Here is a 21,915-nt window from a genome sequence, read left to right as displayed (position 1 = left end):
TCTCTTCTTCACATACACACGCATTCACGAGCCAATCAGGCGCGCGGTAACCGAATCCACGCGTGCTGAAGGAGCGCGCGGTGCGGAGAGGGCGCAGCGCGAGGCGGTCAAAGCGGCTGTCTGTCATCAGCTGAGGAGGGGAAGCGACAACGGCGGAGGAAGAGGAGCGGAGGAAGAAGAGTCCGAGAGCGAGCGAGAGGAAGAAAAGTGCGCGCGGGGGGATCGACTCAAATAATAATAATAATAATAATAATAATAATAATAATAATAATAATAATAATAATAATAATAATAAAGAAAAAAAAACATGAGCGGTCAGTTTGAGGAAGACATCCACGACCGAGGCGAGAGGAAGAGCAGCAAGTCGCCCACGTTGCTCTCCTCGTACTGCATAGACAGCATTCTGGGCCGCCGCAGCCCCTGTAAGGTCCGGCTGCTCGGCGCGCAAAGTTTGACGGCTCTGTCCGGCAGAGGGGAGCTCGACAAGACAGCCGACGGTGAGTTTACTCCGAGCTGGGCTCCGACTTCAAGCTTAACTGGGGGGAAAAAATAAAAAAATAACAAAAAAAAAAAACCATAAAAACAACGCTGATATTAACAGGTGTGCGGCTGTTTCAGCGCTGAGCGTCAATCAGAAGGTCGCGGGTTCGACCCCAGCTTCCTGCTCCCTCTAAAAATAAAAAATAATAACTAGGATACGTTTTTAAGTTTATTTAGCTGAACATAAAACAAAAATAAGCTCCCAGTTGTTTCATGTTGTTTTTCTTATTATTAATGTTGTTGTGATCAGGGCCAACGAAGGAGCCCCTTTCCCTCGGCGCTGACATGCACCTGCCCCCCAAGCTGCGCCGGCTCTACGGACCCGGAGGGAAGTACCTCCACGAGCACGCGGAGAAGCTGGAGCGGGAGCGGCTCCTCCTGGAGCAAGCCGCCGACAGCCTCAAGATCAACCAGGCGCCGCAGGTGAGCATCAGCCGCAGCAAGTCGTACCGGGAGAACGCGTCCCTGAGCCGCGGCGAGGGCGAGCCGAGCCCCGGCGAGGCCTCGGAGGACGGCGGCCTCGGCCTGGTGGAGCTCGGGCCCCTCAAGTTCGAGGAGGACGCCGGCAAGGAGGAGGAGAGCTGCGGGGACGCGGCCGCGCTGTCCCCGAGCAAGGACGAGGAGCGGGAGAGCTTGAACGCCGGGGACGGGGACGTGAGGGACGGGGAGGACAGCGTGTGTCTGTCGGCGGGCAGCGACTCGGAGGAAGGGATGCTGAAGCGGAAGCAGAGAAGATACAGGACTACGTTCACCAGCTACCAGCTGGAGGAGCTGGAGAGGGCTTTCCAGAAGACGCACTACCCCGACGTGTTCACCAGGTGAGAGAAATCCAAACAGGCTCCTAAATATTCCTACAAATAGTTTAAAACACATTTCAGCTGATAAATATGTTCATTTTCTTTAAATGTGATGACTTTATTAAACTTATTATTATTGTAATAATTCTGCTTTAACCTAAATATTTAAAATCATAAGCCTGAAAATTATTACTATAATTATTATAATTATTAATATTATTATTACACATTTTAAAGCTTTTTTTCTAGTTTTTAAATATGCTTTTAAATTATTTTACGCACCCAAAATTATATTTTTTATTATTTTTTAATTTAATGCAACACTTCCTTGACCCAAAAGTTTATTTATTTATTTATTTTAATAAATACATAATTGCAGAGAGGACATGTGAAGCCTCATCAGGCCTGTTATTCAGCTTGTCTGCAGAGATGATTAAGGGGAGCAGCTCAAAAAATAAAATAAAATAAATAAATCCGAATCATGAGCTGGAATCCACATAAAAAATCCCAGTTGGAGAATTTTTGCAATTTCCATTATTTTTTATTTATTTTAGCGAAAAAAAGAGAACATTTAGAACCAGGATGCAGCACGGTTTGAGGGAATTTTTAATTCTAAAAACGTCTCGTTATTCTCTGCAACCTTTATTTCTGCTCAACCTTCGTTTCCACGCAGCCCTTCATCTCTGGGGGATTATTCATATTTTCCAGTCGATTAAGTTTTAAGGCGACTTGTGGCTCTAATTTGGACGGCGGGGCCCATTTCGCAGCTATATCCAGAAGGAGCGTCAATTGCTTTGTGGCAGCCTAGTTTAGATGTCATTATTCCACCCATTATGTTGTTACAGTGACAGGCCTCGGCCAAGGCAAAAAAAAAAAGAAAAGAAAAAGAAAATCTAACAATCACTGGGGCCTATTTCTAACCATGCGTGACAGGAGGGGGAAAATAGAATATGTGGCCATGGCGTCTTTCTGCGCTTCATGCCGGCGTGAGGACAAAAAAAAAGAAAAAAAAGAATCAAACCTATTTTGGTCGTCTATTGTTGACAGTTAACAACAGGAGGGGACAAAACAGCAATTCTGCGCGCATTCAAACGCCGGCCTGTAACCTTGAATGTCTCCTTCTTTTCAGAGAGGAGCTCGCGATGCGTCTGGATCTCACCGAGGCCCGCGTGCAAGTAAGTGCCTTCCTTCCTTCCTTTTCTCTCTGATGAAGAAGTTTTTCTTCTTCTTCTTATTTATTTATTTATTTATTTTAATGGCGCCGGGGTGATGTGCGTCACGGTGAAAACGTGTTGGAAGGAGGGTTTTTTTGTTTTGTTTTCCTGTTATTGGACGCTGCCTCGTGCCTTTTAGTGGCAATTAAGGCTCACTTAGCGCAGGAGCAAACACATCTCTGCAAGTTCCCATCACGAGGGGACAGATAAGGAAGGGGTGCGCGCGAATCGGGGAGGGGAGGGAGAGAGGGGGGTGATGGAGGGGGAGGGATAATGCTATTTGATTTCCCATTATGTGATTGCAATAGACCTGCATTGATCCGATGCTTTGCACTCGGGAGCGAATGAGAGACCATTAAAAGTGTTTGCGACCCCCCCCACTCCTCCTCCTCCCCCATCCATCCCCCCTCCCTTCCTCCCCTGAGCCTGGACTCCCAGCCGCAGAGACAGTTCAAACAGTCCCGGGGAGGTTATGGCCGCCGGAGAAACAACAGATGTCTCTTTAGGTGAACAAATCACTTAACGGGCGCCATCGGGAGGTGATAAAAACTCATAAATTCCCGAGGGGCTGTGTAATGCTAAACAGCCCCTCTGGGGATAATAATAATGTGTGTGTGTGCGCGGGCGCTGTTACTTTTCCACGTGTTGACATTTTGCTCCGTGCGCAAACTGGACGCGCGGCGGCTGCGTGGGAAAGTTAAATACCCTCCTATCGCCGCTTCGGAGTCTCTTAAGAATTTAATTTAAAGCGCATTAATTGTTATTGGAGCCAGTTCAGCGGTAATTTTCCGGATCTTTTGTTAACGACGCTCTTAATTACCTCCCCNGCCCGACCAAAGGGAGGGAGTTTAATTAGACAGAAAGTAGATTTAAGGAGGCCGCGAGCGGCGGGGGTTAATTACCGCCGACTTTTCCGCCTGTTGGCCGCACCTGAAGCAGACAGCCAGGGGTGGTTCCAGGAGGGTGGCGCAGGGGGGCAGGAGATGCCGCAGGGGGCACGGACTTCCTGTGTCCATCATCTCAGCTGAAAACGTTGCAACTTCCAGAAATTATTGTAGATGCAGAGCTCGAGTTTAAGTTTGTTCTTTTCTGAGTTTAAACCTGCGATGATGCAGGATGCAGTCATACCCAAGTTATTATAATTACTGTGTTTTAATGAGGTTCAGCAACACATATGAACTGTTCTCCATTGCCTGGTTTTGTTTCATGACTGCTGATATTAAGCTGATTCCTATGGATGCATCCTGTGCTGCTTTGATACAGTTTTTAACTTTCTGAGCTCTATTCTTTAAGACATCATGGAGCCTAAAGTTTGTTAATAATTTGACTTAAAAACTTCTATTTATGCACAACTACCAACTAATAAGCACACCTTTTTAACCAGTAAATCTGTGTTTCGTTACACGTTTAGTGCAACTCTGAGAGTCAAAAACATCCCGTCTGAGCAGACTGTTCACGTCCGACACGTCGCTCTTTAATTTCAGACTGGACCAGGACATGTCGCCAGGAATAGAGATGGTTTACAGATCAGCCAACCAGAGGTGGTGCTTTTCCACCCCTGGAGCGCAACTTTAGTCACTCCTGAGAGTTTTTGTTTTTTTTCTACGACTCAGACAAACTGAGAAATGGGGCGGGGAGGAACAAAACAAAAAATATTGACTGACATTGGGCCTCGAACAGAATCGGATTTTTACATTTGGCCTCCTGTGAAAATGAGTTTAACACCTAATCTGTAGACTTAACTTTACGCTCTTGTTAGGCTGTTTATTCCCAAATGTTTTCTTAGAAGTTAGAAGAGGTTTTTAGCATCAAATAGGCCTAAAAGTACAGCCTGGAGAGAAATACAAGAGTTATAACAGAATAAAAGAAGAGCATTAATCAGAAAATGCTTAAAAAACCCAGACGGCAGGGTTCTGTTCTGTGGACAGAGATCCACGCAGGGACACGCAGACACTGATGAGAAGAAGAACTCAACCCTGCAGCTCCTTTTTCCTTCATTTAAAGAAACACCTGAACATGTCTGTCGTTCAGGTTTGGTTCCAGAACCGCAGGGCCAAGTGGAGGAAGCGTGAGAAGGCCGGGGTGCAGGCCCACCCCTCGGGCCTGCCGTTCCCAGGCCCGCTCGCAGCAGGCCACCCGCTCAGCCACTACCTGGAGGGAGGGCCCTTCCCTCCCCACCCCCACCCAGCCCTGGAGTCCGCCTGGACGGCGGCTGCAGCCGCGGCTGCCGCCTTCCCGGGCCTGGGCCCGCCGCCCCACAACAGCTCGGCTCCACCCCTCGCCACCCCGCTGGGCCTGGGCACCTTCCTGGGCACGGCGGCCATGTTCCGCCACCCCGCTTTCATCGGACCCACTTTCGGCAGGTGAGTTATTCCGGTGCACGGAGGTCTCCCGCTGACCTAATGGCTGCTCTTTGCTCATATTTACATCTGAACCTGCCCATCTCGGCAGCAGCAGGACTCTGGGGCCGTAAAGTACGACCTCCACATTCATCCCTGTAGTTTCAAGCAAATCACAACAATTGTGCAGCAAAAGCACCACAGCGGCTGAAAATAAACTCCTAATGCACGATGCAATTTGAACAGGAGACATTTTCATTCAAGCTGTCTGTTTAGCTCCAACGTGTTACACTGGTAGCCTTTAATCTGCCAAATAAATGAAACTAATGTGTGATCCTGCAAATCAAGCTGTGAGGAGCCCTGTGACACACACACACACACACACACATACACACACACACACACACACACACTCTAATTATTGTCTCACATTAAAAACTATAAACAGACTAATTTAAGATGGGAGAAGACTAAAATAAATGGTAAAGATTTGAGTTTCACACTCTGGAGATGGTGTTATCTAACATTTTAGGTCACATTAAGACCAGCTCTGAATCCTGTGATGCTTTTCAAAGAATAAAGCAGATTTGTGTAACTCTTTCAGACTCTTCTCCAGCATGGGTCCCCTGACGAGTGCTTCCACCGCTGCAGCTTTGCTCCGCCAGCCCGCGCCCCCCGTGGAGAACCCCTCTCACGCCGGCTCCGTCCTGCCCGACCCCTCGTCGTCTTCCTCCTCCTCGTCCTCGTCGGCGGCGGCAGCCGACCGCAGGGCCTCCAGCATCGCCGCGCTGCGCCTCAAGGCCAAGGAACACTCGGCCCAGCTCACCCAGCTGAACATCCTGCCCGCCGGCGCTGCAGGGAAGGAGGTGTGCTGAACACTCGACACCAGCCTCCCCGTCCCCCCCTCCCCCCGGGGCTCCCCGTCCCATTCCACGACTTCCCCTCCAAACCCCCCACTCATACCTCTGGAGGCTGATGTCCTAATATAACCCCCCTCCCCTCCTCCCATCCCACGTTCCCCAACAAAAAAGCACGACCAAATGCAGAAGAGCACTGATTGAAAAAGTGTGTTTATGTGTGTGTGTGTGTCTGATAATTACAGCTATAATATCATCCTTTCGTACTGGATCTTTCTAAATTCAATATCTTGAGAGCATTCAGTGAAATAATATTTGAGAAGCATCCAAAATATACATTTATAGAGATTTTAAAGATTTATCGACCCTCTTGCAATCACCCAAAACTGTGCTTGGATTTTTAAGATTTTTACGTAATTATGAGTGCTTTAGCTGTCTTTTGATTTCATCCTTCCCCCTTTTTTTTGTCAGTAATTATTCTTTTTTTTTTAAATTAATTCTTATTGTCTTTAAACATGAGGTGAAAACACAGAGCAAACTCTTTTTAAAGGTTACACAATAGATCCCACACAACACGTCACCACGGTGTCCCCCCCAAAGAGCATTAATTAAACTTTTCTTGTTTTATTTTAATGAAGTAAAAACAGTATGCCACACACAAACACACACACCAACGAAAAGGACAGGGAAACCCAGATTTTTTTTTTTTCCAGAAAAAACTTCCTCAAATGTGGACGAGTGCTCGGCTTTGAATCTGTATGCATTTATATGGGCTGAGCTGGTGTTTAACATTAACAAAAGGCGAGTTGGAGGAAGCCCCCCCCCAGCACCACACACACACACACACACACACCTCCTGAACCAAAGGAAAAACGTCCATAGACCTTCCACAAGCCTTCTCTTCGAGCCTGACTCCTCTCCACTGCTCGTTTGTCCGGCGGTTCCCCCCCCCCCTCGGCGGCGAACAACCTGAGGTCTTTACGACATTTCTTTCAACACGATGCAATTATTTTCACACAGCGGAGGCGTTTCTGCAGAGCCTGACTCCCAGGACAAGCGAGCAGCTGAGACAGATGTGCAGAATGACCTGACTGTGTGAGAGAAAACTGTAAATATTGTGTAAAAGAAGAAAAAAAGAAAAAAAAAAAGGGGGGGGGGGGGGTAAAAAAAAAAAGAAAAAAAAGGAAAAAAGGATGATTTTCAAAACAGAGGTCGTGTATATTTCAAGAGGCCGTGTTTTGATAATTTGCACTCGCTGTAGTGTAACGAATGTGTAGAATTCCACCTGTGTTTATGAATTATTAGGTTTTTAGATAGTTATTTATGTCAAGAGGAAGTGAAGTGACGGGGGTTTGTTTCCTTTAATGAAGTGCTTGTAAGTTTCCCGGCTTATTATTAATTTGAATAAATGAAGTTGGTAAAATGAGTAAAAATTTTTTTTTTTTTTTTTTAAATCAGTTCCATTTCCAGGAAAATTAACCAGAGCAGACTATTATACATCTATTAATAAAACGTGCAAAGAAAAAAGAAAAAGATGTGCTTTCTGTTTGCTCCTTTTTTTTATTTTATTTGATTTATTTCTTAGGGGGGGGGGGAATTCTGTGCATCTGTTTTAAACCCATAGCGCTGCGTGCGTCCATCCTCCTCAGCTCAGTTGACAAAATACTAACCATATATTCATGAGTTTAATCCCCTGCATGTGGAACGCCTGACAAAGGCGAGGGGTTTTCAATTAGAGCGCCCACTTTATCTTTATCTCATGGGGGCGGCCGTCACAAAACTTGCCTAAAAACCCCTTTAAAGGCGCTAAATTGGTCTTAACATCTGTAATGCCATGTCGATGGAAGAGAGCCCCCTTTGTCATTAATGAAGTAACAAACCACTTCATCAAACGCCTTTCACACACACAACCTTAAGAGTTAATCCTCACACACACACACTCTGGTGCAGGACTATTACAGCAATCAATGGTTATTCTCCTCCGTTTGACCCATCTTTGGTGCCCGGGCAAAACGCGTGAAATTACTCCGCGGATTAATGTAGTCCCTTTTTATTATATTGTCTGCATCTGTGAAAACCCTGCTTTAATTCCTTCAGCGCTCTGTCTGCAGCTCCCACACCTGTTAATCACTTTATTTTAAACTCCAGAAGAAGCACGAGTTTTGGCTGAAAATAATAATAATAATAAAGAAAACAATTTTCTTCTGAATGATCTGCGAGAGCTGCTTTTCCTTTTGCTCAGCGGAGCGTGTGGTTTTTTTTTTTTTTTTGATGAGATTGTCCGGGGAGGATTTAATCTTATTGTGAATATAACTAATGAATGGCAAACCAATTTGTCCCTAATATCTGGGGTGGGGCGCGGGGAATGCCAGGAGGCAGGCGACCTGCTGGGAGCGGGGCTCAAACTTTCTTTGCGGCGCAAAAAGGCGAGAAAATTGAAACGCGGTGGATTTATAAAGTCACACTTGTTGGATGCGCGCTCTGTCGCTCCCGTGTCGCGGCTCCTTATTGCATGAGTGATCAGGGTAATGAATGTTGATGCATATAAAGAGCTGTTTTCTTGCAGGAAGAGGAGGGAGGGGGAAAGAAAAGTGCACGATTTGCTGGATTGTGTCGAGGCGCCGGGCCTGAATAGTGGCGTGTACTCCTCGCAGGTAAATCCAGGTGTCCGGCTGACAGATTTCCACCCACTGACTTGTCTGCCCATTTTCATCACCGCCTTTTCCCCCATTGGACTTGATTTGGCCGTGATTTGGATTCTCCCGGGCCTCTTTCTCCCACCACGTCCCTACCTCAGAGAATAGGCCAAATCACTCCACAGCCTCCACCGGATAAGTCCTCACTCAGTCCCCGGGAGAGGAGAGAAGCTCTAAAAGGCGCTTTGATGAACAGCCCCCCCTCTCCCTCCCCCCTCCCACTATAGGCGGAGAACAGGCCCACGATGAAAGGATCTGAAAAGCAGGGCCGGGGCTCCACGCTCCCCCCCTCTCGGCGCGCCCCTTAATTCCTCGTCTCTCTTGCTCTCATCCAATTAGCTCAGTGTATTAAGCGGTTTATCGTCTCATAACCGCCCTTTCAGCTCCAACAAGAGAGACACTTTGCAATAGGACCGGCTCTCCTTTTGACACCCTCTCCGGTGCTTGTATGTGCCGCGGCGCTATGAATAACAGCGACAGAATGGGCGACTAATTCCCTCATCAAAGCCTGCCTTGTCCATCGCTGGTCAAAACGACAAGCAATAAAGCTTAACGGCACAATTACAAAGAGACTTGTTCGACCTTATTAGCTTAGCAGGGTTGAATTAATGCAGGGACGTAATTTGACTGGGTTTAGTCCAAACTGGGAGGACAAAACAGCGGTGTGATCGTGGGGACGTATATTCAGCACTGAAGTTGATTAAATCCAGGAAAGAGAGGAGGGGGAGAGAGGAAAGAAGAAAAAAAAGCAACTGTGGGAGAAGAAGTGGAGCTGATATGATTTAATAAATATGTAAAGTTATGAGCAGTAGGATGTTAAATGCACGGAGACACTTTCTCGCACACAGCGTGTTCTATCACAGTGAATCACGGTTTAAGTGTTCAGCCCACTTAAGGTTTGCAAGTCACACAGGTTTGAAGTGATTTGTGAGGTGCAGTGTTTATGGAAATGCACGCGGCAGGATGGAGGTTTTTTTTTTTTTAAAGAAAAAAGAAAAACCATAGACTATTAACACAATGGAGAATTCTTGGGAGGAAAAAGAAGTGGGCTTCATGCTGAACTTCAGCAGATTAAAGCCGGGAAACATTCAGAAGCGCGGCGCCTTAATTCTATATATAGACGCCGCGTGGTTGTCAAACATCAGAGGTCGTTTATTTCTGAAGTATTTGTTTTTATTAGGCCTGTCAGCCGGGGGGGGGGCGGTCGCATTAAGCGTTCAGCTTTAACGCCATTTAGCTGCAATGTAAGCGAGCCAAAACACGAGCTTTAATTGGTTCCGTTCACTGTCTGTTAGCGAAATATCTCATGACCCGCTGGACGGATTTTGACGAACGCCTCTGACGGCCATCATTAGGCGCACGTCTACAGCTGATTTAGTTTTGGAGTCGATCGCGTTAAAGATGGCGGCAACATAAGCGCCTCTTAAGTCGGGTTTACAGATGTTAAAGTAAAAGTTGATGTGGTCGTAGCTGATGGTCGTCCTGAACACTCAGAGCAGAAAAACCCAACTTCAGCTGAAGTTCAGCTTGGTTTGTCGCTGTGGAGAGGAGGAGTTGCGTTACGTTTGTTTTAATGCTTAAAGGGACAGTTCAGCTGTTTTGACGTCATCAGATTTCAACACAGAAGTTTGGGTTCAAAGTTTTCAAATAAGCAATAAAATATATCTGGACCCAAAAGTTTTTATATGCAAGAAACTGCACTAATAAAAGAAACACAACAAAAAAAACGGGACACAGACTTTGAGCAGCCAGTATCTTACATGCAGCAGAAGAATCCCTGTTTGGAAATAAATCAAGTCGTCAAGCAGCTGCGCTAAAAAGGACAAATTTATGTGAACACACACGTTCACAGATATAAACCAGTTCTTATTCAGGCCTTTTATTTCAGTAGTTTCCCATGAATTCTTCCTGAATCTCCAAATTGCTCCATCTGTTGCAGGTAAGACACTGGCCGCTCGAAAGAACTGTCTCCGCTCCACACAAAACAAATCTGAACTATCCCTTTAATCTTCCTCAGTCATGTTAAAGTCTATTAACTGATGTTTTCCCTTTATAAAAGTTCATTCATGAAACAAACTCTTAAAGCTGGTTTGAATTTGAATTAAATGAACTTTTTTTTTTCTACTTTTATGGCATGAAATATTTTAAAACTCAGAAAATCTAACTTCAAACTAAAAACAATACAACTAATAATGAGCAGAAATGTATATTTAATATTTTTCCTTTTAGATTTTAGGTATATATTGTGTATTTATCAAGTATCCCAATGAAAAACTGTCTTTTTTTATAACCATTTAAGTTTTTATTGAAGTTTCAGGTATCTAAAAGTTGAATCAGTATCAAAACATCAACACAAAATATTCTGATTATGAACAGCAGCGTTTAGAAAACGGGACACGCTTTAAAACATCTGCTCCGGCGCAGGTAGTTAAAACGGAGGCAGTGGAGGAGAAGCAGATCAGACGTTCGATACCAGGACAAAAGGGAGGAGCCGCGCGTGTGGCCTTCCTCACCCCGCCACTCCCTGCATCCTCTTCGCTCCTCTGATCTGACACACACACACACACACACACACACACACACACACACACACACGGGATGAATGGCGGTAATCAGAACAAGTGTCCGATCGCCGCGGGCTTCCAGTGGTCTTGTCGAGGCTGGGGTCACTATCATTGGCTAATTAGCTGCCTCTGGAGTGTACCAGCTGCTCTGAGGACAAGTCATTTTTACACACACACACACACATCTGGGCTCAGCTCGCCTCTGCACATACAATAGAGCATCATTTAGGTAAGGCTGCCGCTGGCCTTTACCATCCAGAGTCAGGGTGATGGGATCAAGCTATGAGTGTATGAGTGTATGAGTGTGTGTGAGTGTGTGTGAGGAGAAAGGACCGGGGGAACGTCTGATTGGTGTTTTAAGGAACACAAAATGTCCATCAGGTCAGAGCTTCCATCAGCAATCACGGCGTTATTTGCAAACCAAAGGCAGACGTGACTGAATCCGGTATCGAACGCCCGAGCTGCCGGTTGCTTTTTATTTCAGGGAGGAGAAAGCTTGGAAGAGTTTGGCCAGGTTAACATCCGAGTAGCTGCTGGCAGCCAAAGCTTTGTCCATCGCCTCTTTCAGCTTCCGATACGCTTCCTTTTCGTCGCCCGATTTGGGGACTTTATCTGGAAAGAAAAGGAAAAAAAAAGTGTTCGATTTTTAGGATAGGGGGAAAAAAAAGAGGGTAATTTTGAATTTGATGTCAGCAACACGTCTCTGATGTTGAGACGGAGGCAACAAAAGGCTGTAAAAGTCAAGTCAAGTTTGTTTGTAAAACATTTCAAAGTGCTTTACATCATAAAAATACAAAAATAAAGTCCTACAAATAACATACAGTCACCAATTGAGAAACAAGTAACAAACGTTACATTTTGTCGACGGCCATCAACAAAACCATCAATCTACATCAAATATGTTGGTCAGTCTTCCATTTATTATGGTTCAACTCTGAACGGGTGAGTTTTTAGCCTCGATTTAAAGGAACTCAGTGTTCCAGACGTTTTGCAGTTTTCTGGAAGTTTGTTCCAGATTTGTGGTCCATGGAAGCTGAAGGCTGCTTCTCCAAAAAAGTAAGAAGAAGAAGAAACATCTGGAGGAGCATTTCGTAACTAATCAGGTTAACTGGCAGCAGGTCAGTCAGAGGACTGAATCTGAGCAGAAACTGGGACAGATTTAGAATAATGGTCCTAAAAGGAAAACTGGGAACATCCCATCATCTACAGTTCATGACGTCATCAAAAGATGTCAAGAGTGTAGAGAAATCTCTGAGGTCAAAGGTCAACATGAGCTCTATCAGGCAGAGGAGAAGCCAGATGTGAACACAGCTTGTTTAAGACAGACTGAGACAAAGAGGACAACTGAGCTGAGGTCAAAGGCCGGCCTCTCTGATGGTATGGGGGTGCATTAGTGTCTGTAATATGGTCAGCTCACACATCTGGAAGTGTCTACAGGTTTTAGAACATCTGCTCCCATCCAGCGAAGACAACCAGAATGGGACAATATTGGTCTAAAAGCTCCAGCAGCTGCTGTCCTCAGGTCACAGACGTTTATAGATTGTTGTTAAAGGAGGGGAAACATGGATCTGGAACAACTTCTTTGAGAAAGCATTACCTTTTCATGTTTACTGTGTTCCGCTGTGAAAACAATATGAGTTTATGAGATCTGAAACTTCTTGAATTCAGTTTTTAGTCACATTTGACACTTTTTTTTCTGCCAACTTCGAAGCGAAGCGTGGCGTTCAGTGGCTTTGCACGGTTTCTAATAAACACTTAAGAACATTTCTGCCTTAACTCCAAAGCTAACAGATCCAGTGGTGTCTGCCAGTAATGCTATCAGCTCGAGGGCTGGAAGGGCGAACACAGAATTGGACTGATGGGTCGATGGAACATGCACCCACACAGGATCATGAGATCGATAGCAAAGCCCAATGAGCGCATGAAGTCAATATCTCGTGCCTGTTATCTCTTCAGGTGGCCTGTAATAAGGCCAAAGAGGAGAAGACCGAAGGATGGCTCTCTAGCAACCACAACCAAACCTTTTCAAAATTATACCGAGCTCCAAGTGTAGATTAAGTACCATGAAACCAAGTAATAACACCGCCATCTCACAAAAGAGTGAAGCGAGATAAACTGGAGATAAAAGTGATCTGAGGGGAGCAGCACTCTGGTTGCTACGGACTTCAAAGCAACACTTCTTTTTCTTTCACCATAACTGTTAATTATGTTAAAAAAAGGATAAAAAAAAAAGTTTTATGAAGTTAAAGCAGTGGGGTTCTGTGGAAACGTTTCCAAACAAATAACATCTTACCTGTCGCAGACAGCTCCTTTAGAGAAACGGTTCATTTCTGACTGGGCTGACTAGCTAAAGGCTAGTCTGAACGGGGGCGGGGCCAAAGTGGACTCCTCCCATCTTAAAACAACTGCAACCTGAAAAGTTTTAATCGTCGTTGGTGACGAAGTTATTTCATCACTTTCACACTGCTGGTAATTTATTTTGATTAACTCTGTTATTCAGGCAGAAATATGAGAATCTATACCAAATGTGCTACAGCTAGCTGCTGCTGCTATATGTGCTTGCAAATAACCATATAATCAGAAACTAAAGTCAATGCAAGTGTTTGCATGAACAGCTACGACCTTTTAGCTCATCGATCGGATTAAGTTTGTTAAAAGAAAAGGCTACCTGCCACAGGTAAGAAAGGTCTGAACCTTTCCACAGAACCCCACTTTAAAACAGCTGAACTACTCCTTTCTAGAGCGGCCATCTTTTTCTCCATAACAATGCCAAAATAAGCAGCATGGTGTCCCTGGGATCGTCCACACAGGAAGGCTTTTTGTGCAACTGGACTTCTGTTAGGTTTTCCTAAATATGCAGTTTTGTGTGTGTTTTTAGCGCCACATACAGGCCCGGCATAGTTACTACAGCTTTTTGGGTGGTTTCTGTGGCGCTGAAAAATGCCATGTTTACAAGGATGTTTTTAGAAACAAATAAAAAGATCGTTTTTGAAAAGAAACTGCGTTTCCTTGTGGACAGCGGCGAAATCTGGTCCACCCGTCCTGACCTGGATTACTTTCTGAGCATTCAGTTACAGCTTGTTATAAAAAAAATAAAAATAACTGCAGCCAGAATAAGTATTTCCATAAAGACAGGTCACATTTCTTCCATTTGAGCCCTGGTTTCCTGCAAAGTTTTAGCTGAATTCAAAAATCCTATTTAAATTGAATCCCAAATCAAAAGAATCTGAATATTTTCCATCACCAACCAACATTGTTAGAGATGTTTTTAACGTTTTCAGTATTTTCTTCTTTTATTTTTCTAATGCTACGTATTCTTTTGACGTTTTGCTTGAAAAGCGCCGTTTAAATTAATGTCTACACAACCCGGTAATAGAAATTGTGGCATTTTTTCCCCCCGCCCCGCCTCACACCCGAGTTATCGTCCTCACGGGTCTGTTTTATGTGAGAAACACACCGAAGCTGACACACATGCATTTTTAATTGATAAACGGCACACTGATTTGCAGAAAATTGCTGCTATTCAAGGCCTAATTAATCAGATAATTTTTTAAAGACGCACTTTAAAAAAAAAAAAAAAAAGAAAAACGCATCACAATAAAAAAAAACAAAACACTTGGGCTAAAATAGTGCCTTATATTTGTGTGCAGATGCGTTTCAGTCTGGATCACATGCACACACGTGCACATAAAGTTGTCCATATGGCCCGTTGTCATCTCCTGGCCACCTCCTCGGCCCTATCTCCTGTCTCGTCCTTCCTGTCGGCTGCATTAGTGGCTGCTGGATAAATAGCAGCCCACTGACTGCCTCGAGGAACAAAGGTTAGATACACACGCTACAAGAATACACACGACAACGCGGGTAGTTAAACACTTAAAAAACCTGGTAACTCAGCCACTAAAAAACATTCACACGTCAAACAGTAATCGCACGCGCTCGGAGAAGAAGAAGATGGTGTGGGTGACTTAAACGCCAGCAGCAACTATTACCAGATAATCCGCATTTTAGCGAAGGTGGGAATGACGGGAGGAGAAGGGGGGGAAGAAAGGCAGAGAGAGAGGGGTGATGATGCATGATCAAGCGAAAGCAATCATGTCATCATTTTCTGAAAGGTAGAAGAAAATAATTCTCCCCCCTTCGTCGTCTTCTCCTTTCTCTTTTCCAACTCAATCACCGCGTGGCGAACAGATAAAAGAATGATTTAAGAGCGGCGGAGAGGAAAAGAAAGACTGGGAGATCTCGCTGCAAGCCGGAGCACAGTGGGGAGTGTGGCTCAAATAAAAAAAAAAGGGAATCCAGAGGTGGAAGTAGAGAGGAGAGAGGGGGGGACGGCTGAGCTGTGAAGGCCCAGGCGTGATGCAGGGAGGCGAAAAAAAATACAAAAAAAACGAGAAAATACGAGCAACAAATAAGAGATGTGCGCTTCGATCGTACACTGAGAGCGTCCACGCAAAGTCCGGCGCTCGTGCACGTGGCACAGTGAGCGTCTCCAGAGGTTATCTCTGCTCTAACTAGGTGTTGTCACACACTCGCACACACTCTGGTGGAGCCGGGCACGAGTAGATCGGGGCTCTGCACGCTCTAACTAGGTGTAAATACAATAACAAGCCTGTAATTAAGTGAGCATGATGAAGTTAATGGAGATCGGCCATTCTGTCGGCCGCCTCCATGAATATTCTATTAGGCTGGTGGCGACGGGCAGCTGGAATAGCAGTTAATTTAATCACTACTCTGAGCACAGGGAAACTTCTTTGTGTGAGTGTAATTGCACAGAATGAATAATTGATTTGACAATCGCACCCGTGCATTTTGCCACCCCGCTTTGTACTGCCGGAGAGAGGGAGGGGGAGCGCGGAAGAGGAAGATAGAATAAGGAGAGTTAAAAAAAAAAAAGGGAAGGAGGAGGAGAGGAGAAAGGAGATGAAGGACCGAACGCAGAGCGCTGAGAGGCTGGCAGGGACGCCGTCTCTAAATGGATCATTAGGAAAGCGAAGCTCAAGGACAATTTATGTTTTATCAATGCGACAAAATTATATTATTGCTCACAATCACACTGCCCACACTCAGGACTGAAACCTGCAGGAAAAGGGGGGGGTCAAACGGGGGGGAGAAGAAAGTGGCATGAAATGATTTGGAAGTCATTGATATGGGATGTTCCCAGCTAAGAAACGGACAGCGTGTGTGTGTGTGTTTTTTTTCTCCTTCCTCCATTGTGTGCACACCTCTGTGTGTAATCTATTAGAGATCTCCTGCAGCGGATGAAATTGCCTCCATGTTTTACTCAGTCGCAGCAATCAGGCACAAAAAAACGCAATGTACATGTAGATAAGACGAGCCTGCAAATGCTCGCACACACACACGCACACACACACAAACCCAAATTACAATCTGCGTTGAGTCACAGCTCTTTTGTGTTGTACGTACAGTCTGTGCAATTTTCCATTAATGTCTTTTATTATATATGTTTGGCGCGCTCCTGAAAATATACATTCAGGCTGCATCGTGGCTGGACTCAACATAAAAACACAGATATTATCTAAACTGTGACACGACGGGAATCGCCATGATCTGCTTTAAGCAGGCGGCAAACGTAGGCGTTAAAAAAAAAAAAAAAAAAGGAGAAGGCTGGCGCCGTTTTTCTTCTTCCTTTAAACGGACGAATCCCTCCGATAACTTTTTGTCACGTAAACACAGCTATCAGGAGCGGGTCCGGCCCGGAGCGCGTGACAGATTGAGAGCGCGCCGCTGCGAGTCCGGGCTGGAGGAACGCCAGCTCCCTTCTCACCCGCGTGTTGATCAGAGCGCCAGCGTTTCCAACAATCGTGCCGCTCGTTCGTAATCACCGCTCTGTCACTCTGCACCTCTGTAGCATCCGCCCCGGCTGATGTTAAGCCGGCGGACTGAGTAAAACCTATGGAGTAATAATGACAGAGTGAAACGGGAGCCGCCAGCAGCCAGCGGGGAAAGTTAAAACAAAAGGTAACAATTCTGCGAGCTTCTGATTTAAATAACAGAGCAAGTTAGTAAAATGGCTGGCGGTTGTGCGTATTTTTGGTTGAAGGGCTGCACATTTATGACTCACGGTGAAATCGACATCTAATGCAGCAAAAAAAACAAAGCTCATGAGCTGATTTAGGAATAAATCCACAAATCAAACTAAACTATGTCAAATCTGCACCAAAAAGGCAGACAAATATCAATTTTGGAGCTCCTAAAAGTCCATATTTGTAATAAAACGATGCAGAGGCAGCCGGGGTGGAGTCCGGAGTGCAGGATTGTGCGTCTCCTCTCTGTAATCGGAGCCGTGTGGCCCCTGGGCGTGTAATGCAGTAATATGGGGTATTACTGCCCCAGGACCGAGAGATAACACCTTCAACCTATATTTTTTTTAGCAGCGTGAGTGCGTGCATATGCATGCATCTCTCTCACTTTGGGGAATAAATAAATAAAAAGCGGCTCGAGTTGGAAACGGATCGTTTCGGTTTTAAGCCGGACGGGATTAGCTGATAAAACCACAACAATGTCAGCCGGTTTGAAGACTGCAGCGTAGTGCGTTCAAGTCACAACAGAGCTGTCGTAAACATGCCTAAACAGTAAACATATGCAGTTGGTATAAATTACCAGTGTTTTCCTGAATCACAGAGTTTATTCAGAGTTACTTTAGTTGCTACAATAACTAATATTCCTGTTTCCAGTTTGTCACAATAACATCCCTGTTTGGTGGTGATTTATTCAAAGATTTTAAACCGCTCCTGATTTCTTTACTCTTTGCTTCACAGGAGCCGGATTTACTTGCAATCTTTTAAAATAATCCGAACGGTTCTTCAAGCTTTCTGAGTTGAAGAAGTTTTTTTTCCTCTGGACTTCGGCTGATTTTCCGCTCATTTCCTCTCCGGTCCTCGTACCAGACTATGACATGCTGCGCAGTGTGTGTGGTTTAAATATGAGGTAAATGAACAAGGGGAGAACAAATAAAGACGCATCTAAAAGTTGTGTCTTGAAGAAAGGACAAATTCCAACAAAGATCTGAACAGAAACAGAGAGAGGGAGAAATCCCGTTTGAAATTGTTTCTTTGCCAATTCGGCCATTTTGTGTCAACAAAACACTGGTTCATCTCTTAAATTCAGGCGCTTTTTTATGCCTGAATGAGTCACTGGTCAGACTGAAGAAGATTAACAAAAAAAAAAGCAGCCAAAGTCCAAAAACAACGTCTGAAATTCAAGACGTTTGTCACAAACACAGCGATACAAATCTCTCTTTGTGAGTTCCTTCACTTAAATAAACTCTAAATTAGACTAAAACAAAGAAAGAATCTGAGCTCCAAACAGGAAGTAGGCAGAATTGGGCGAAGTCAGAAAATAAGGCAGAATGTGCAAATATTATTTATTTATTAACGTATGTGCAAATGTCTTACTGTGCCGTCAGTTCTTAAAGAGCGTTCAGACAAATTAACACAGTTCTGTGGACAGAAATTGCTTTTAGTCTGGTTGATTAAGCCAGCTTTAAAAGACTACAAGAAGGTCTGGATTTTTGGAAGGAAAACAGGAAATGAGGAATAACTGAAGACTTTTTAATAATATCTTATTACAGTCCTTATCATTCAACATCAAATCCAGTTTATGAGCTCACAGCTGACTGAACGTTCGTATAAAATGTCTTATTTTGAAGTTTCTTGCATTTAAAGATAAGTTTGTGGTCATTTGGGACTCGTCAAGCCTGCCGAGCAACACCGGATACACAACAGATGTGAATCCTTCCATCTGAATACGTTCTGGGGCTAAATCATCAAAAATCTCAACTTTTTGAACAGAATTATCCACCCTGAGGTCATCTGAGGACACGACAGAAAGGAGCAAAAAGTAAGAGAAGAGTTTCAGACGGAGGCATCAGGACTGACTGATTGATTTCATCCTCCAGATTAACATTTACTCCCTCTCCTGCAGACGCAGTGGTTCTTATCATCCTTTTGTGTCGCATAAATGTTGGAAAATTAAAAAGTGTTCAGTAAACCAGAGACACAATGAGCGCTCAATGGGGAAAGAAAGTATTAGATTCTCAAAAAGTCTATTTTAAATCAATCCTTTGTGCTTTTTTTCCCATTTTTGGCTAAGCTTAGGGTTTGTCAGATATCTGGCTGTTGTTCACACAAATACTCCAACCTGAAACAAACTTCCGGTCCACGCTCAAAACAAAACAAAAAAAAGATCTGTATTTCTCCCAACAATGTGCTACGAGCCAGTTTCTATCAGGTTTTTAAGAATGGCTACATAAACTGTGATTTCAGTCAGGATTTTTAAGCCGGTTTCCTGGTGAAAAATTATGTAATGAACCACGAGACAGGAAAACAAAGACTGAAAGGGGAGGCAAAAAGTCTGCATGGATCGCCGATGCAGCAAAGAACAAGAGAAACATAAAGAGAAGAGGAGAGTCCAGAATTGATTGGTGATGATTTCTTGCATCTGGGCAAAGACAGAAATAAAAGAAAGCAAAAATGGAGGCTATAATCATGTTAGTACCCCCCCCACAATCCCTCTATTTCAGCTCCCTCCATTTTCTGAGTGGTCATCTGTTGATTACACGTTATATTTAAGTCAGCTGTCTCGCTCTTTTGCTGCCTCACTCTGGTCTGAGCTCGCACACTCGCGGGACTCAGGCATACATACATAAATAACATACATACATAAATATTTAATCAAATAAATAAATCACTCGGCCCGGCGGCCCTTTCTAATCAAGTGACATCAATCAGGGAGAACTGTGGCTAAAGAGGCCTTGTGGCTGACGCCTACTGAGTGCACCCAGATCGCTGGAGTAGCGTCTATTTGAGTCCAAGGGGGGAAATATACGCTCCATGTCCCATTACAGGAGAAGGGCTATCCTTTCGTCAGCGCGCCCATTACTCGCCCTATCATTTCCCCAAATCTAAAACCTGTTTTCAATCAACACAGCCAAACGAGTGCCTGTCCAAGAGAGGCAGAGAGAGAGACAAAAAGGAGCGAGGGAGCACAGGAGAGAAAGCCAGAGAGATGGACAGTGAGGGGAGAGGGAGAGCGATGGAGGGCCCTTTCCTGCTTTCTTCCAGTGATTGGAGCGTTTTGCATTCTGTATGTGTGTGTGATTGAATCCGTCTCCTAAATTAGGGCTGTCGACTCGAGGAGCTGAATGTCCTTAACCCCCCTCCCCATAACCAATGCCTGTGCGCCGCAACTTGTGTGTTTGTGTGTGTGTGTGTGTGTCACGTCACTGGTGAATATTTTAAGTGCAGCTTGGGTAAAAAGGTTTATGTTGAGACATTGATTGCTAATGCTATGTTGTATGTGTGAGAAAGCATTGGTAGGTTATTAAAATTCAAAGTTTTTTCTTTTTTTTTTGTTAAGAGGCTCTACTAACTTGATTTCAAAGCCAGAATAGCAGAAAAGTAAGAAAGGGAGGGGAAAAAAAAGTGATTAACTTTTTTTACTTCGCAGCGAGCGAACACAACAGCTCAGAAACGTGTGTGTGTGTGTGTGGTCTTACTTCTTTCTTCAGATGGGAGTACTTTGGTCACTGCGTGCTCCCAGTCAAAGATGAATCTGTAGAAGCACAGCTGGTTGTACAGGGCCTTCTCAGAGTACTGCAGGAAGAACACAAACAAACACTTCAGCAGGTAGAAACGTGCACTAAACGGGATTAAAAACACAAACATGCGGGTGCGTGAAGGAGCTTTGTGTCTAAATGTGAGAACAGATCTCATTTAGTCCATGTGATCTCACTGTTAGCTCAGGAAACGCCTACCTGATTACATACTTTCACATTAAACCAATTCATAAATCTTGTTGGTGCCACTTTTGAATAAAGACGCACGTTTCGATGAAAACCCCAACTCTTTATCCTGTACCAATAAGGGCATTTACAGCCCGACGCCATCTGTTCACAACAACAAGTCCTGAGTTTATATCTGCTTTTAACAGATAAAAAAATTTAAATACACTTCAACGTTTCCTGACTTTATAAGTGATGATTTTCAACAACCCGCCTTTTATTGCCCCTCATCTGTGTGCAACAAACACTGGAAACCCAGAAAGGATTCATCTGTGGGTATAATCCTGATAGGGGGATGTTTTACCTTCATATGATCTTATTTGTGGACTTAATTGTCTACTTTGACTCATAAGTACCATAAGAACTAAAAAATGTCTTATAACAGAGGACATGATTGATCAAGGCTGTTAGCTCAGTTGGACACAGAACGTGTAATATCCTGGTTCAGTACTGTCTCTAGTTGTTTTTAACCCAATCAGGGCTAAACGCAGACTTGTCTTTGACATCTAGAACTAAATTTAAGCATCTCTTAGGCTAAACTGAGCCCGCTTTGAATCTTAGCCGTCTTTTCGAATCAAAGACTGCTCACATGGTGGCTCATACACCTGCCTGAGAGCGACATTTTTTTCGATCCTGTAGATACGCTGTGCTCCTGTACAGCATCATATTGTGCTAAGGGTGGATAAACGGGTGAGCAAATACCCCAACTTTAAAAAAATGGGGGTGCGGTTGCTCCGACTGGACCACTGATCAGACGCCAATGCCAAGATGGATCAGTAAACCTAATAATTCTTATATTAAACGTTGGTCTCTAAACACTCATTAGAAAAGGAATTAAAAGCCTAATATTTCATGAAGGACTGCATATCACCCGCCAAACGTACAAACAACCCTTTTACTGTCAGCTAGCTTGAATACTTTCATATTTTGTCTTATAAGTCAGTCCATCTTAACATTACTGCAGCCGAGGACTTTATCTGCCAAGACATTTCGGGCGGACATAAAAACACTTATTTAGGTCGATACATTTAGGAATAAAAAAAGATGTCGTCGACCCACGGAATAATCGCGGCAGCCCTAGCCGACGCCAACAAAGATCTTGTGCA

At 44.4% G+C, this 21,915-nt stretch overlaps 2 protein-coding genes across 3 annotated transcripts in view; one reads left to right on the top strand and one right to left on the bottom strand.

Annotated features, from left to right (window-relative positions):
* arxa (aristaless related homeobox a) lies at window positions 1-6,909 on the top strand. The gene is made up of 5 exons (XM_017428388.3): window positions 1-497; window positions 791-1,358; window positions 2,467-2,512; window positions 4,583-4,914; window positions 5,495-6,909. Exons 1-5 carry the CDS (start codon window positions 308-310, stop codon window positions 5,763-5,765), a joined length of 1,407 nt encoding a protein of 468 aa, XP_017283877.1. The 5' UTR covers window positions 1-307; the 3' UTR covers window positions 5,766-6,909.
* Window positions 6,910-6,959: 50 nt separating this feature from the next.
* Window positions 6,960-21,915, bottom strand: part of pola1 (polymerase (DNA directed), alpha 1) — a 57,178-nt gene continuing 42,222 nt past the window's right edge. For both annotated transcript variants that reach the window (XM_017428381.3, XM_017428382.3), the window contains exons 36-37: window positions 20,525-20,621; window positions 6,960-11,619 (exon numbers count right to left, since the gene is read on the bottom strand). In XM_017428381.3, coding sequence (XP_017283870.1) covers window positions 11,483-11,619; window positions 20,525-20,621 — 234 coding nt within the window. In that variant the 3' untranslated portion in view covers window positions 6,960-11,482. The remainder of the gene's footprint in view (window positions 11,620-20,524; window positions 20,622-21,915) is intronic.

This window comes from Kryptolebias marmoratus, linkage group LG21, assembly GCF_001649575.2.
Source record: "Kryptolebias marmoratus isolate JLee-2015 linkage group LG21, ASM164957v2, whole genome shotgun sequence".
Lineage (NCBI taxonomy): Eukaryota > Metazoa > Chordata > Actinopteri > Cyprinodontiformes > Rivulidae > Kryptolebias > Kryptolebias marmoratus.
This window is presented reverse-complemented; position numbering and strand designations above follow the sequence as displayed.

What these genes read in the sequence shown, in the direction of transcription:
- arxa (XM_017428388.3), top strand. Translation starts at nt 308, where the DNA reads ATGAGCGGTCAGTTTGAGGAAGACATCCACGACCGAGGCGAGAGGAAG. An exon ending in TACCCCGACGTGTTCACCAG is followed by an intron (nt 1,359 to 2,466) that starts GTGAGAGAAATC and finishes CCTTCTTTTCAG; the next exon opens with AGAGGAGCTCGCGATGCGTC. An exon ending in ATCGGACCCACTTTCGGCAG is followed by an intron (nt 4,915 to 5,494) that starts GTGAGTTATTCC and finishes TAACTCTTTCAG; the next exon opens with ACTCTTCTCCAGCATGGGTC.